This window comes from Mastigoproctus giganteus, chromosome 1 (assembly GCF_048544385.1).
Source record: "Mastigoproctus giganteus isolate SK-2022 chromosome 1, ASM4854438v1, whole genome shotgun sequence".
NCBI lineage: Eukaryota > Metazoa > Arthropoda > Arachnida > Uropygi > Thelyphonidae > Mastigoproctus > Mastigoproctus giganteus.
The window spans coordinates 31,205,396-31,220,037 of NC_143575.1; the positions used below are offsets into that span (position 1 = coordinate 31,205,396).

General features: G+C 35.1%; 2 protein-coding genes across 5 annotated transcripts in view; one reads left to right on the plus strand and one right to left on the minus strand.

Moving 5' to 3' along the window:
* Positions 1-12,201, minus strand: part of Bap60 (Brahma-associated protein 60) — a 165,470-nt gene extending 153,269 nt beyond the window's left edge. For 2 of the 4 annotated variants that reach the window (XM_090372238.1, XM_090372219.1), the window contains exon 1: positions 11,984-12,201. The gene's annotated coding sequence lies outside the window, so the exon portion shown is untranslated. Of the gene's footprint in view, positions 1-11,726; positions 11,846-11,983 lie in introns of all 4 variants that reach the window. The other 2 variants (XM_090372224.1, XM_090372231.1) reach the window with 2 other exon arrangements.
* Positions 12,202-12,272: 71 nt separating this feature from the next.
* The window catches only part of Cdk5 (Cyclin-dependent kinase 5), a 166,600-nt gene continuing 164,230 nt past the window's right edge, over positions 12,273-14,642 (plus strand). Inside the window, exon 1 of the mRNA XM_090379424.1 lies at positions 12,273-12,424. Coding sequence (XP_090235550.1) covers positions 12,388-12,424 — 37 coding nt within the window. The 5' untranslated portion in view covers positions 12,273-12,387. The remainder of the gene's footprint in view (positions 12,425-14,642) is intronic.

The following is a 14,642-nucleotide window of genomic DNA, read 5'->3' on the forward strand; positions in this document are numbered from 1 at the left end:
AAGTCTTAAAATCTAAACTAGAGACAGTAACAAAAGAAAAAGAGAACTACATAACTATGAATACATTAATTTATGTTCAGGTAACAAAGGCAAATAATAAGACAAACTACACAATCTAAACAAATCTCTACTAAACAAACCACCACCACCAAAGAAACAAATATAATCATCCTAAAAGCAAAGACTGGTTCCTCACTCACTAAAAAGTAGTGAGGCTATGAAAGAGAGACTGTGTTAACAAAGTTAAAGCCACATCTAAAAGTCAGAGTTAACAACATGAGAAAGACTAGAAACAATGGAGTCCTGATTGAGAAGGATATGGAAAAAATTCAAACTAATCCAAAAGTTAAAAAATTTAGGACTGGAGCCAGAAAAGCCAAAAGGACGAAATCAAAACATAATTATATTTGATGTGGTACAGTCAACTCCAGAAAGGGAATTAATGACTGACATTTATTACAAAAAATTTCAAGACCATATGACCATTAATGAACTAGCACAAGAATTTCAATTAAAGAGTAGAAACCAAAAGCAGGAAAAATGGACAACTTAACATTACTGCTGAAATCTCACCCAGGATTTGGAACATATTGAAAGGACAGCAGAGGATCTAAGCTGGCCAGATCAGTCATAGATTCAGGGAACACTTCTCAGTACAAAAATGTTTTAACTGCCATAAATATGGCCATACTGTTAGAGACTTCAGCCAGAAAACATGTCTGTGGCCACAGTGCAATCGCTGGCCATGAATATAAAAATTGTAAGATACCAAAAACCAACAGCCTAAGTGTGCTACATGCAAATCAGCCAGGATGTCTGAATTTCATCATAGCATCAAGAATGCCAAATGCCCCTGTTATCTAAAAATGGTGAAATTAATGCAATCAAGAACAAATTATGGGTCAAATTAATAACATGGAAGTAATCATGGCTCTACATTTCGTCCAATTGAATGCTCAGAGAGCACACACACACACATTGTTGATCAGATTAGACTCAAACTGGAAGAAAGAAATATAGATATCTTGGTACTCCAAGAACCCTACACTTATATGGGTAGAGTTCAAGGATACCCAAGGAGCTATAAAATCATAGAACACACCACAGGTGTCCCTTCAGCAGAAATAGTTGTTAAAAATACTGACCTGATGTTACAAAGGTTACCTTCATACAGCAATATCACTGTTACCAAATGCTAACATAATAGTCTGTGCTGATGTCAAATGCCAGTCAGCCCTGTGGCATAGGTGTGCCGAAGACAGAGCAGGCACCCACAAGGGACAAACTCTGATAGAATTTATTGCAACATCCCCTCTGCAGGTATTAAATCAACCAACCACATAATTTGCCTACCTACAGTAGTACAATGTGGGAGAGTAACAGGACATTCATGTGTTGTTGTGGCAGACCCCAGGTTTCCCCATTAGCCACTATTGTAATTCTTGTGTTGATGCTTATGCCAAAACTGGCCATTTTTATGTAGTGTGCTGGGTGTGTAAGTGTTACGATGTGTTTTGTTGTCGGCTGGTACCCGGCTCTAAGCAGGTAGGAAGCGGCAATGCCTGGTCACCATGTCTCATCTCTGCTATGAGGAGGCAGTCAAGAACTAATATTAGCTTATGCTAGGTCAACTCAGGGCAAAGACCGTGGAAAACCCAATTAGAGACATAAGAAAAGAAAGAAGAAGTATGGGAACTGGAAGGGGAAGGAAAAGATAGAAAAGGGGGGAAATCAGCAGAGGGATCTGCCTTGGAATTTGAAAATAATGGAAATAAAGAAAGAAGAGAAATGGAACTCACTTCTCCAACTATGGATTAACCTCTAGCAAATCACAACCCAGACTCTGGGATTAACATCAATCTGCAATCACTAGATACAAAGATATTTACAAGCTTAGGGCTCCTGAATTGTAAGAAAACCAAAAACCAGACGGGAGCAGTTGCTGCAGAGCAAAAATCCCTCGTTATATTTACATATATACAAAACCGACAGTCCAGGAGTGTTTTTGGTACACAGTTCCAAATAAAGTCAAATCCAGGTAACAGTTTACTCAAGGAAGTCCAGGAGTAGAACCAGAAACTTTAAATTCAGGGAATGAAACTTTATCACAATAGAGTTCTGTCAGAGGTTAATAAAAACACAAAAAGTTCAGCCACTTGGGCGATTCCATGAAGAGAATTCAGTTATCATCATGTTAACACAACACAAAGTACAGTCATAAATGGAGTTATAACCTAAATTAGGTTCAGTCACAAGTCAGAAAGTATAATTCAGATTGATATCATACAAAAGAATTCTAGTTCCTGAGATTAAGATGGAATTTGAGCTCTGAGATCATCTATTCTCTTGAATTCTTTTGTAACATAAATGTTTAATGCGTTAAAAGATGTCTGGGTCTGAATGAGAGCTGGCCTGTTATTCGGGTCCAAATCAGGAACAACATGATGAAGATCCACATGAAAATCTTGGTAGTAATGACACCCAAATAGAATATGATTGACGGTCTCTTCACAGTGGCACTTCCGTAGCCAGGTGGGCAGCAACAGCAGTGCATAGTCACACGCTTCTTGATTAGACCAGGGTTCGAGCCCGTGACCACCAAATACAGAGGATGCGGAAATGTCAGGGAATGACCACCGCATATCCCCGGAGCAATATGACCTTAGTTGCTAATGCTCCTAAAAACCAAATAACAAACAAACAACTCTTCACAGCCACATAAGCACAATGTTGTTGGGGATAAACCTAGTTTATGAAGCTTGGAGCTAATGTTTCCATGGCCCGCGAGTATAAAAGTCCCATACAAGCCAGGTGGAAAACAAAGCAATTCTTTCTTTCTTATCTCCTTGACAACAGGCATAAAATCCCTCGTTCCACTATCTAATTCAGACACTGACCAGTTGCCACTTCTCTTGTGGGAGAGTCACAGTGAAAATTTGCCTTAATTTAACTAACTATCCCCTCTCAGAGTATTATAGACTTCAGTTGGGCCTCCCCCTCTGAGATGCATGGATGTCAAGTTCTGTAGCATACATATCTAGTGTCTTTCCTGATATGGGTACCCTTTTGCAGATCTTTGTTCACCTTTAGACCCTCGCAAGAAGCTCAATGGTTTTTTTAGGTAAGGTCTCCATACTTCGACACAGTATTTCAATTGCAGTCTTATAACTGCCTTATATCTCTAAAGATAAGTAAATGCTTGATAAATCATTAATATGATAAGCCATGGGCCTTCTATGTCACTGTCTACACTGTATGGAGAACGTTGTTATTTCTCAAGTGTAAGCTCTTGCATTTTGCTGCATTGAAATAGCTGCCACTTTTATGACTATTCTTGAAGTCTATTACATAATCTTGAAGGAGCACTGCTTAGTGATCATTGAACTACTGTCCCAATCATCACATCATTTGCAAATTTTGACATCACACTTTTATTCTGTCAATGTAATTTATGAAAATCAGAAATAATGGTCCCAAAACTGATCCCTGGGAGACCCCACTTTTAATGCTAGACCAATCTGAAGAGTAAGAGTGACCGTTAATCATAACCTTCTGCCTCTGCCCTACAGCCACCCTGATAGCTATCTTAGAACCTTACCCATGATCCCAACACATTCCAGTTTATATAGTAACCTCTCATGAGAGACTGAGTTAAAGGCTTTGCTAAAATCCAAATAAAAAATGTTGAAATTAATTCCTCCATCCAGCTCATGAGTAACTATGCCAAAATAAATAATCAGGTTATCGAAACATGATTTTCCCTTATCTAAACTGTGTTGCGTATCCTTTAGATTCCCTATCTACGTGTCACTATATTGCACTGTTTTTATCACTGTGCCACGATGTTTTTACCACGATGATTTTCTCTACCATTAAAGTCAGTCTGAGTTGTACTTGCCTACTTCACTCTTTGAATTGCCACTATATAATGGTGATACATTAGCACTTCTAGAATCCAAAGGAATCTCTCCAGAGTCCAATAATGTCCTCATAATTAATCTTAATGGTTCAATACATTTTCTCACCACCTACTTCAAAATTACAGGGTATAAGAGCCTCATTTGCATTTAGGCTCAAAAGTTTTTCTAGTAAACAATCATGTGTAATTTCAATATCACTAATTTCATATTGCTCAGCCTCTCTATTAAGGGTCTTTTGTTTGCAGAGATCAATGCAAAGTACCTGCTTAATTCATCAGCAGGTTTACCTAAAATTTTTCCATACACATTATGCAAAAGCCCAGTCTGATTTGTTTTCTTCTTTGTATTCATATACATGAAAAACTGTTTGTCCCATTCACTGCACTCTTAACCAAAGGGTGAGATGAGGATGAAGTTTGGCAAAGGCTGAGTATAATTTCGCCTTTTTGCCAAACTAACCTTTTCTGTGGCACTATTACAGATCACCTTGTGACTATTATAGGCATCAGTACTTTTCATCAATGGGTTGAATGCCTTGAATGGGTTGAGCATGCTGAATTCTGATGGGATCCTTCCACTTGTTCAGATTACGAACCTAAGGGGGCATAAATTCAAATTAAGAAAAGACAGATGTAGATTAGATGTGCGGAAATTAGCCAGCGGGTGGTTAATTGCTGGAACAAACTTCCATCTGTCGTTGTGGAAGTTGATAGGTTGAATAAATTTAAGGAGGAACTGGACAGGCATTTGGAGGGAATGGTGTGATTTTTTTTTTTGGCTGATGCTGCATAAGCTCATACACTTGCTTTCTTGCATCAAATGCCACTGCTACTACTACTACTATCACACTAACTTTCCCATATCATTTTTTTTTTTTTCTACATTATTAGACTAGCCAGCTCTGTATTCATCCATCTTATGCTATATTCTCTATATATAATGATATACATACATTTATTGCTTCTGTGACTATTGCTTTAAACATATTCCATATTCTAATGTATTCATCTTTCCTCTGCTATCTGCCCAGCTGACAGGGACCACGTGGTAACTTAATCAGTCATAGTTCCCTTTTCTAAATTTAAAACCCGTGTCTTTACCTTTAATAATTACAAACTCTTTCTTCATCTTCCAACTAATAATTGTGTGATCATTTCCTGCTAAGGCTTCCAAATTGATTAGTCACATTCAGTTTCTCATTGTATTAAACTTTAACTCATTGAAACTAAATTTCAGAAATTCAAATGTTCTTAAATTTGGTTTGGTTTTTTTTAGGAGCATTAGCAACTAAGGCCATATTGCTCTGGGGATATGCGGTAGTTATTCCTTGACCTTTCCACATCCTCCATATTTGGTGGTCATGGGCTCGAACCCCGGTCTAATCAAGAAGTGTGTGCTACGCACTGCTGCTCCTGCCCACGGAGGTGCCTCAAGTGTATAGGCACCAGTCTTATACACACCAACATCACTTTGTAAATGATCACATTATCCCACCACCTCTGACATTCGTGTCTAAGTATATGGCTACACAACATAAGGCAAAGGATTCATCATTTGAGAAAGTTCTGATAAGCTTGGTTTCAGTTCCAACAACCTGATCATAAGATCTGTTGTAAGATCACAATGAGCATTAAATGTGGCACTGTCAGATTAGAGTTAGAACAATTAACTTTCTCTTTGGAGATTTTCTGTAGTGGTATTAAATAATACATAGCAGGTGAAAGTATTTTATTTTTGTTATTTCATTAATTTTTATATATTATTTATTTTAAAATTTTCATACAAGCCTATTACATTATTACTGATTACTTGTATATCAAATATGTAACAATTTCTTTTACCATTTCTTTCAAAATTCTTAAACAGAAATTCTTAAAATGCCTATACTTTATACCAGGGTGAGCATAAACTGGACAGTGCTGGGTTAAAATTTTTAACTGAGGGCACCAGCACATATATTTTGTTCAACATAAGTAAATCTAGCCCTGGGACAGTTTTCCAGGCAATAAATCTAATATCAATATAAACTATATTATGACAGACTCCATCAGCATATATAATAAATTTATATTACCCTAAAATCATCTTTTAAAACAATTAATAAAAATAACCTGTGGCTGTTTACAGACATCTTTCAGTTAACATACTCAATATAAACAATTAAAATAATTGGAATTACACACAATGGACACAGCTCATGCTGTCCCCAGAAGACATGTTTAAAAAAATTTTTTTAAAATTACATTTGCAAGTGAAAAACAGATACCACTTTTCAAGGGGATTGTACTGCATTTCACGGATCCCACAGAATATAAATGGGCAGCATAGTTTTCTTATTAGACAATTTTTCCATATAGAAGTGTCAATCAATCTGTCATCAGTACAATTATGGATTATATTGTAGTATAAAAATTAATATTCTAAAACTTACTCTGCCCAAGACCAGATTCAGTCAAATCCTTTGAATATGCCTAAAGTTAGCTTCACTTTATACTTTCTTGACAACTATAGATACACTTGTATGGTCTCTGTCCCTTTGCCACTAATGCCCAATAATCAATATGCTGCTGTAATTTTATTTTAAACAGATAGTTGATGGAAAAATTTTACATTACTTCTTGAAGTAACGTAAAATTTTTAGTAATGTAAAAATGTAAAAGTAATGTAATGAATGTAATAAAAGAAGTAATGTAAAACAAGAAGTTCATAACATCAAGTCTGGAATTATGTAAACTGAATGTATTTTATAACTTTTCTTTAATATTCTTTTTGTTTCACATATGTAATAATAATAATCATGCCATTAAGTTACAAAAAACAGACATCCTATTACATGGATGTGAAGGATGGACACAGAGGGAATTAGCAGCAGAATTCAATAACAACCAAAAACACAACTCATATCCATCACTTCTAATAATTATTGTAATCCTCCTTAAATTTATTCAAAGTACAAGATATAGCATGTCCACTGCTTTATACAATGAGATAATCAAATCCTTACCACTGCAGGAAAAATTCCTGTATATGAATTTCTCTGAGAGGTGCAGAGAGCCTGTCTGCACCTCTCAGAGAACTTCATATCTGACTGGACAATTACCCCTGGTTGTTTTTACACTCCACTACCCTGATTGTGGTACTACATGGTGTAATATCTGGGATTACTGCTCCCCATAGAAAGTAACTTCCATTTCTCAATTTAAACTTCAGTTGCAACCTATCAATCTAACTTTTCTAGTGATTGTTGCAGTAGCTTACCCCGATACTGTGATTAACCAACATTCATATCACCTGCAAACTTACACATTAAGCCTGATATACCTTTGTCAATATTATTAATAAATACAGTAGAGAAAACAACAATGGGCCCAGCACTAAACCCTGGGGGACTCTGCAAATAACATCTGTCAAGAAGAGTAGTGCCCATTGATAACCACTCTCTCTTCTCAAATTCAACCAGTTTGAGAAGAGAGAGAGACTTGCTCTTCATGCCACATTTGTATAACAGTCTTTAATGTGCAACAGCACCAGAAGCTTTTCTGAAATATAAGTATATGATGTAAAAATTATTTTTACATCCAGTTCTTTGTTACTGGATGCAAAAATATAGTATCCAATTGTATCGATCACATAAGATTGTTCCTTAATAAATCCAAGTTGTAACTGCAATCCTGTCTAGATGGTCCTGCATTACTTTCGTTGGAACAGAAGCCAAGCTGACAGGTCTGTAATTACTCATTTCATCCTTTGATGCTCCCTTTGTAAATTGGGCATACATTCACACATCTTCAATCCACAGAGACCGCCCCTGAATGTAAGGATTTTTCATTAAATTGAAAGCATTACATTAAGAACAGCAGTAAAAGAGATAAGCAGACCTTTAGCCATAATTATAAGAGCATCCTTGGATTCAGTGGGAATCTATATAAATTGGATATATGCAAATGTTAGTCCTATTCACAAAAAGAGTTGAAAGGGCAAAGTGAGTAATACAGACCTGTAAGCTTGACTTTGTGCTGAAGAAAATAAGTTCAGTAGTTAGAGAAGAAATGCATAATCACATTGATGGAATACAATTATAGAGCAATCATACCACAGAATTTTGAAAGAAATTTCTTCCTTGATCAATCTGATTAGCTACTATGACATAGTCACAAAGGAAATGGATGCAAAAAATAATTCTGATATAATGTATTTAGATTTCAATAATATATTATCGAAATCTAAATATATGTAATTTACAAAACTGAAGCCTTTCTGGATAAGAGACCTCCCCTGAATGTAAAAAATTTACATTAAATTGAAAGCATTACATTAAAAACAGCAGTAAAAGAGATAAGCAGACCTTTAGCCATAATTATAAGAGCATTCAGTGGGAGTCTTTATATATTGATTGTACACTAATTCACACTTACTGTAGGCTTCTGTGTTTCCAGATAATTCTTAAACATCTTACACATTTCTATTCTTCTATGCCACTAGTTTCATTAGTTCATCTAATTCCAATTAAGTCTAAACCTTGAATAGTATCTCTCAGGCACTTGTGGGTAGCACAGTTGGTAGGATTGCCATCCTTTCTAAACCGAGTAGAAAATACCCGAGTTTGAGTCCCATCAATGACAGAAGGAATTTTTATGGGCTTTTTCACGTGTCGCTGAGTTAGTCAACCTCAAGTGAGAGTAGCATGGTTTTATCTCTCAGAATTTTATCTCTCCTATTCACAAAAGGGGTTGAAAGGGCAAATTGAGTAATATAGACCTGTAAGGTGGACTTCTGTACCAAAGAAAATAAGTTCAGCAGTTACAGAATGAATGCATAATCACTTTGATGGAATACAATTATAGAGCAATTGCAGCACAGAATTTTGAAAGAAATTTCTTCCTTGACCAATCTGATTAGCTACTATGACATAGTCACAAAGGAAATGGATGCAAAAATAATTCTGATATAATATATTTAGATTTCAATAAAGCTTTTGACACTAAAGCCTAGAGTAAAAATTGGATCAGTGTGGCATTAGGAAGAAAGTCAGAAAGAATATTAAAAGTTTGCCATTTCAACCATCTCTCTGTTCATAGTGATGGTTGAAATGACAAAAGGCAGAGCAGCTATGAATAGCCACTGCTCTTCCTGAACTGATTTTGTTAGTGCAGTCACTAAGGTTCAGTGTTGAGTTCTGTACTGTGTTTAATGTTTTTTTTTTTTTTTGTTTAATGTTTTTATTGTAACAATATTGATGAAGACATATCAAAGTTAATGTCTAAGTTTGTTTATGATACAGAGGTGAATGCAATGATTAATGACAGTAATGAAGGCATGCTACTCCAAGAAGAGTGGGAAAGACTCAGTGGATAAGCTAAAAATTAGCAAGTGTGGTTTAATATTGATAATTGCAAGGTGCTATATTTATAACTTTGTTTGTTTTAGAGTTTTATGGTGCATTAGCATATTTAGATAGCAATAATCCAGAATAACATATTGACTGAAGGTAGTGGAGGATGAAAAACTATGAGTAACTGTACAATTTAACATGAATTTCTCTGAGTAATGCACACAGGTCCCTAGGATAGCTCATTTTGAGTTCTGCCAGTGATATATAGGAATTTTACTGGCAAAGTACAAAGAGAATTTTACCTGCAAAGTACTATATGGTGCATATATTAATTGGCCAGATTCCATCAGTCCCAGGTGCTAGATTTATTTTTAGCTTCAACAATTTATTTTCCAATTTCCTCTCAGTTATCACTAAGTCATTAAACTCTCAGTTAGAATTAGGTACACTTTTGGTATCTCCATCCCTAAAGACTGTTTGTGAATGAAGATGCAAAATATTTATTCAATTTGTTGTGAATAAAGATGCAAATATTTATTCAATTTGTTGGCAACCTGTACAGGATCATTAACAGTTATGCCATTCATGTTTAGTGGACTAATTTTTCATCCCTTTTCTTCTAGTGTTAATATAACTATAAGCAAAGAATTCTTTGCTACTTTTCTTTGCATTCTCAGCCAAAGACTTCTTGTAATCTGCTTTGGCAAACCTGATCATCCTCCTCAGTAATTTGATTGTACACTAATTCACACTTACTGTAGGCTTCTGTGTTTCCAGATAATTCTTAAACATCTTGCACATTTCTATTCTTCTATGCCACTAGTTTCATTAGTTCATCTAATTCCATTAAGTCTAAATCTTGAACAGTATCTCTCAGGCACTCATGGGTAGCACAGTTGGTAGAATCGCCATCCTTTCTAAACCGGGTAGAAAAGACCCGAGTTTGAGTCCCATCAATAACAGAAGGAATTTTTATGGGCTTTTTCACACGTCGCTGAGTTAGTCAACCTCAGGTGAGGGTAGCATGGTTTTATCTCCCAGAACTCGGGGATTTTTTGTCCAGTAAACAGAAAATTTACCTCAGAACACAAGCAATTTACAGACAATATACACAAAACAATATGGCTTTAGTCACTGATGCTCCTAAAACCCTACTACAACATACAACAGTATCCCTCAGTTGGTATGGAAGTCTTAGTAACCTCTACAATTACTTCCCTGAACACTTCCCATTTAGCATCTGCAGTTGTTAACATCAGTTTATTCCACTGAAAACAATTTAAAAACTGTAAAATTCCTTCCCTTTATACTTGACAGTTATGTCTAAATAAATCCCACATCAATACACTATGATCACTTTCAACCAATGGTCGCTTTATCTGAATGTTCTTAATGCATGATGAAATCTATGCTGGTAATGAGATCAAGAGTATTGCTTTCTCTTGTTGCCTTTCTATTATGCTGGTATAGAAACAGTCATCCATTAATGCCAAATATTGTCTGCTACTGAGTGAATGACCAACCCATTCTATATCTGAAAAGTCAAAATTCTTATGATAAATCATTGATTTACTGGCCCGTTCTATTTAAACATTGTTCGTTGATTTTACTTTACTTTAAAAGCACCATAACTATAACTTGAACGTGCTTGGTTGATAATGAGTTAATGCCTCAATCTGATGGCTGTGAGGCAAACTCGAGTGGTTATGCAAGATGACACACCATTGCAGCATGCATTTTCTATTCAACAGTGGCTGGATGAAAGTTTCTCTTAATGGATCAGCCAAAGAGAAGTACGGGAATAGGCTTCAATTTGCCCAATCTGAAATGCATGAGTTTGGTATATGGGGAATAAAGCCAAAAATATTTTTCCGTAACAACTACAAATTTGCAACATCTTACAAATAGAGTCATACAGGAAGCTGCACTTATCAATGCTGACACTGGAAATTTTTCAGAGTAACATGCTATATCATTTACAAAAATTATTTGAAATTGATGATGACCATTATGAACTGATACTATAACTGTTTAAAAATAAAATGTTTACATTTATTACAAATTTTATGGACAATGTATATGAAATCCATAACATAAACATGTATAGCAGTTTATTAGTTAAATGATGTTCTTAGTATCTTGAAACAATCTTTACACTGGCAACAAGAAAAAGAAATCATGTTCATGCATTTTGAGGTATGTATGATCAGCATATCACTAATAATATTTGAATGTGCGATAAAAATATTAACTATTATTAGATTTCTAGTTTTTTGAGTCCGTGGATAACCCAAATAAGAGAAGTTATATACGATGGGCAGTTGGTCTAACGAGCCCGTCGATAATCGTATGGCAAGCCCAGTGCTAACTGACTGGGAGTACAACCGATACTATTAAGATTTATTATCCATATATTCTAATTATTGGACTATAGGTCATATATGAAGTTTATAAACCAAAAAATAAACTTTTACCATTACCGGCACACAGCTGTCAGAATTGGGGGCTACGTAGACCTACTGGAAAAATTCCTGTGGATGTAGTTCAAGAGATATTTTTAAGTTTTTGGCAAGCAATTTTCCAGCTGTAAAAACTGTAAAACAAAAAATACTTAATTATCCGAATAAATCCTCCGTGGTTCGATTATAATAAAACATGTATATTCCTTTTTTTTTTTTTTTTTTTTTTTAATCGTACACCAGATTACGGTTGAATTCACATTAACACTTACATGTGTTCTAACCAAAACATGGTTGTTTCCACTGGGATGAAAAAATAACTGTCTGTCTTTAATAATTACTAGGCCACACAAATATGAAATAAAACCTTGATTTTTATTACATTTTCCGATTTCAAACCATTATCCAAGATTCTTCTAGTTCTTCAAATTAATAAAAGTAAAACAGATAAGTTCAAACAACACCATTACCAAGCGTTACGTTTACCAGTACATGTACTATATCTTCCACAGAGTAGTCCTGCTACTACAGCGCCTCCTCTAGTAAGACAAAGTGGTTAATTTCTGGTAGAACATCACCTCTGGATAATAGTCTGCAATTATTATACTGTATTTGAGTTTCAGAGAGGTGTTTCTTACCTGGAATTCCCGATTGGATCTAGCAAGATTGATGTATAATGCAGAAGTATGAAAAGTTGGAAAAAATTGGTGAAGGTAATATTATACCAACTTTCGGTGATTCGATTAAACTTGGGGGGAAAAAAAAATCATGCTGATTTATACTGATTATGTGGTATCAAACAGAATATTGTAAATATATTTTTATTTAAAGAAAAAAGTTGCTAAAATATATATATAATAAAATGAACTAAAGTTACGTTTTGTAGCTCTTTATTTCAAGCCTTTCAGTATTTTCCGATTATATTATGTTATAAGCGAAACATTCTCCGATGCATAAGAAGAAAATTATTTTTTTGGCCGAGGCCTCAAAAAAAAGTTATGATTATTTGCTAGGTAGGAAGTTAATACAGTACACCAGTCGGGTAGGGGTCAATCATTAATTTGCGGGCCGAGCTAGAAACTCGCATTCGAGCACTCTTCGAAGGCTGTTTATTGTTTTTGCCTCCAAAGTGACATATTTTTGTTTGCCCTGATAACTCCTCCATTTAGTTGCGTATAGTTGGGCCCTGTAGGCAGTAACATATTATTGGTAAAATGATGTGGGGAAGTCAGAATATTCATCATGAAACTTGTCTCCCCTTCAAAGCATGATGTGACCCATGCAGTCAAGCCATATTAATTATTTTATATATTTATTTGCTTAATACATAAAATAAAAAAAATCGAACCTCACGGCCTCCCAGGTTAAATAAACCTTATTTCAACAGCTAACTATAAAAGTACTGTACTAAATTAAATCAAACGTTTGGTCAGGAATCTAAAGTGTAACTACCAATAATATTTGCTAATGTAATAGGAAAAGGAAAACATGACTGAGCATAAAAAAAAAAAAAAAAAAAAATATAGCCCAGAATTACCTTCAATTATTTATTTACCTCTATTAACATTAGTTTTATCAAAACAAAATTTTAATAAGTTGCTACAATGTAGTGTTTATACCAAAAACCTCTTTCCTTTAGTTATATAATTATTTGAAAGCTACAGATTATATGAAGGTTGAAACATTGATATCATCATCATCAGCCATTTTCAATCCACTGCAGGATGAAGGCCTCTCCAGCAACTTTCCAGTCCCTTCTGTTTTGTGCAATGGCCATCCATTTACTACCCACAAACTCATGAATTTCATCTGTCCATCTCTGTTGTTGACTTCCAGGTTTTCTTCTAGCTCCTCTTGGGTACCATTCTGTTATTTTCTTAGTTCATCTGTCATCCTGTCTTCGAGCTATGTATCCTACCTAAGACCATTTTAGTTCTTTAGTTTTGATAAGAATGTCCTTAACTTGAGTTTGCTGCCTAATCCATGTGTTTCTCTTCTTATCTAACAGTCTGATTCCCAATATATTCATTCCATTCTTTGCTGTGTAGTTCTCAGCTTCTCTTCCATTCTTTTGGTGTGTCATTTCACTTCCATAAGTCATGGTGGGGGGTATACATTGGTTCATTATTTTACATTTCAGACAAATTGGGATATTGCTCCTCAGTATGTCACTATATTTGCTGAATGCTATCCATCCAAAATTTATTCTTCTCCATCCAAAATTTATTCTTCTCTTGACTTCCAGCCATTTATTATTATCACAGCTAATGATAAGTATATGAATCCACATTTTCAATTACTGCTCCTTCAATGATTATATCCCTTTCTGTGGCATAGTTGTTCATCGTTACTTTTGTTTTAGCCATATTCATCTTTAGTCCAAAATCCTTACTAACTCTGTATAACTGATTAAGATCTTCCTCTAATTCTTTGGGATCATGGCTTATGATCACAGCGTCATCTGCAAATGGTAAATGGTTTAGGTATTCTCCATTCACATTGAGTCCATTCTGCGACTAGTCCAATCTTCTGAAAGCTTCTTCAAGGGCAGCAGTAAAACAACTTCAAAGATATTGTGTCTCTTTTCTCAATTTTAAATTTGCTACTCTCTTTGTCAAGTCAAAGGAGGCAGCATTCTGATATATTTTCTTCAAAATTGTAATGTATGGGGTGTCTACGCCTTGCCTTTCCAATGCCCAAAACACTACCTTATGTTGTATGGAGTCAAATGCCTTTTCATAATCTACAAATGTCACAGATAATGGTGTTTTATATTCATTTGCTTTCTCTGTTATCTGTGATATTACGTGAAGGTGATGTATAATGGAGAATCCTGTCCTAAAGCCAGCTTGCTCTTTTGGTTGATTCTCATCAAGTATTCTTTCTAATCTGTTAGTAATGACCCTTGTGAACAACTTGTAGATGTGGGAT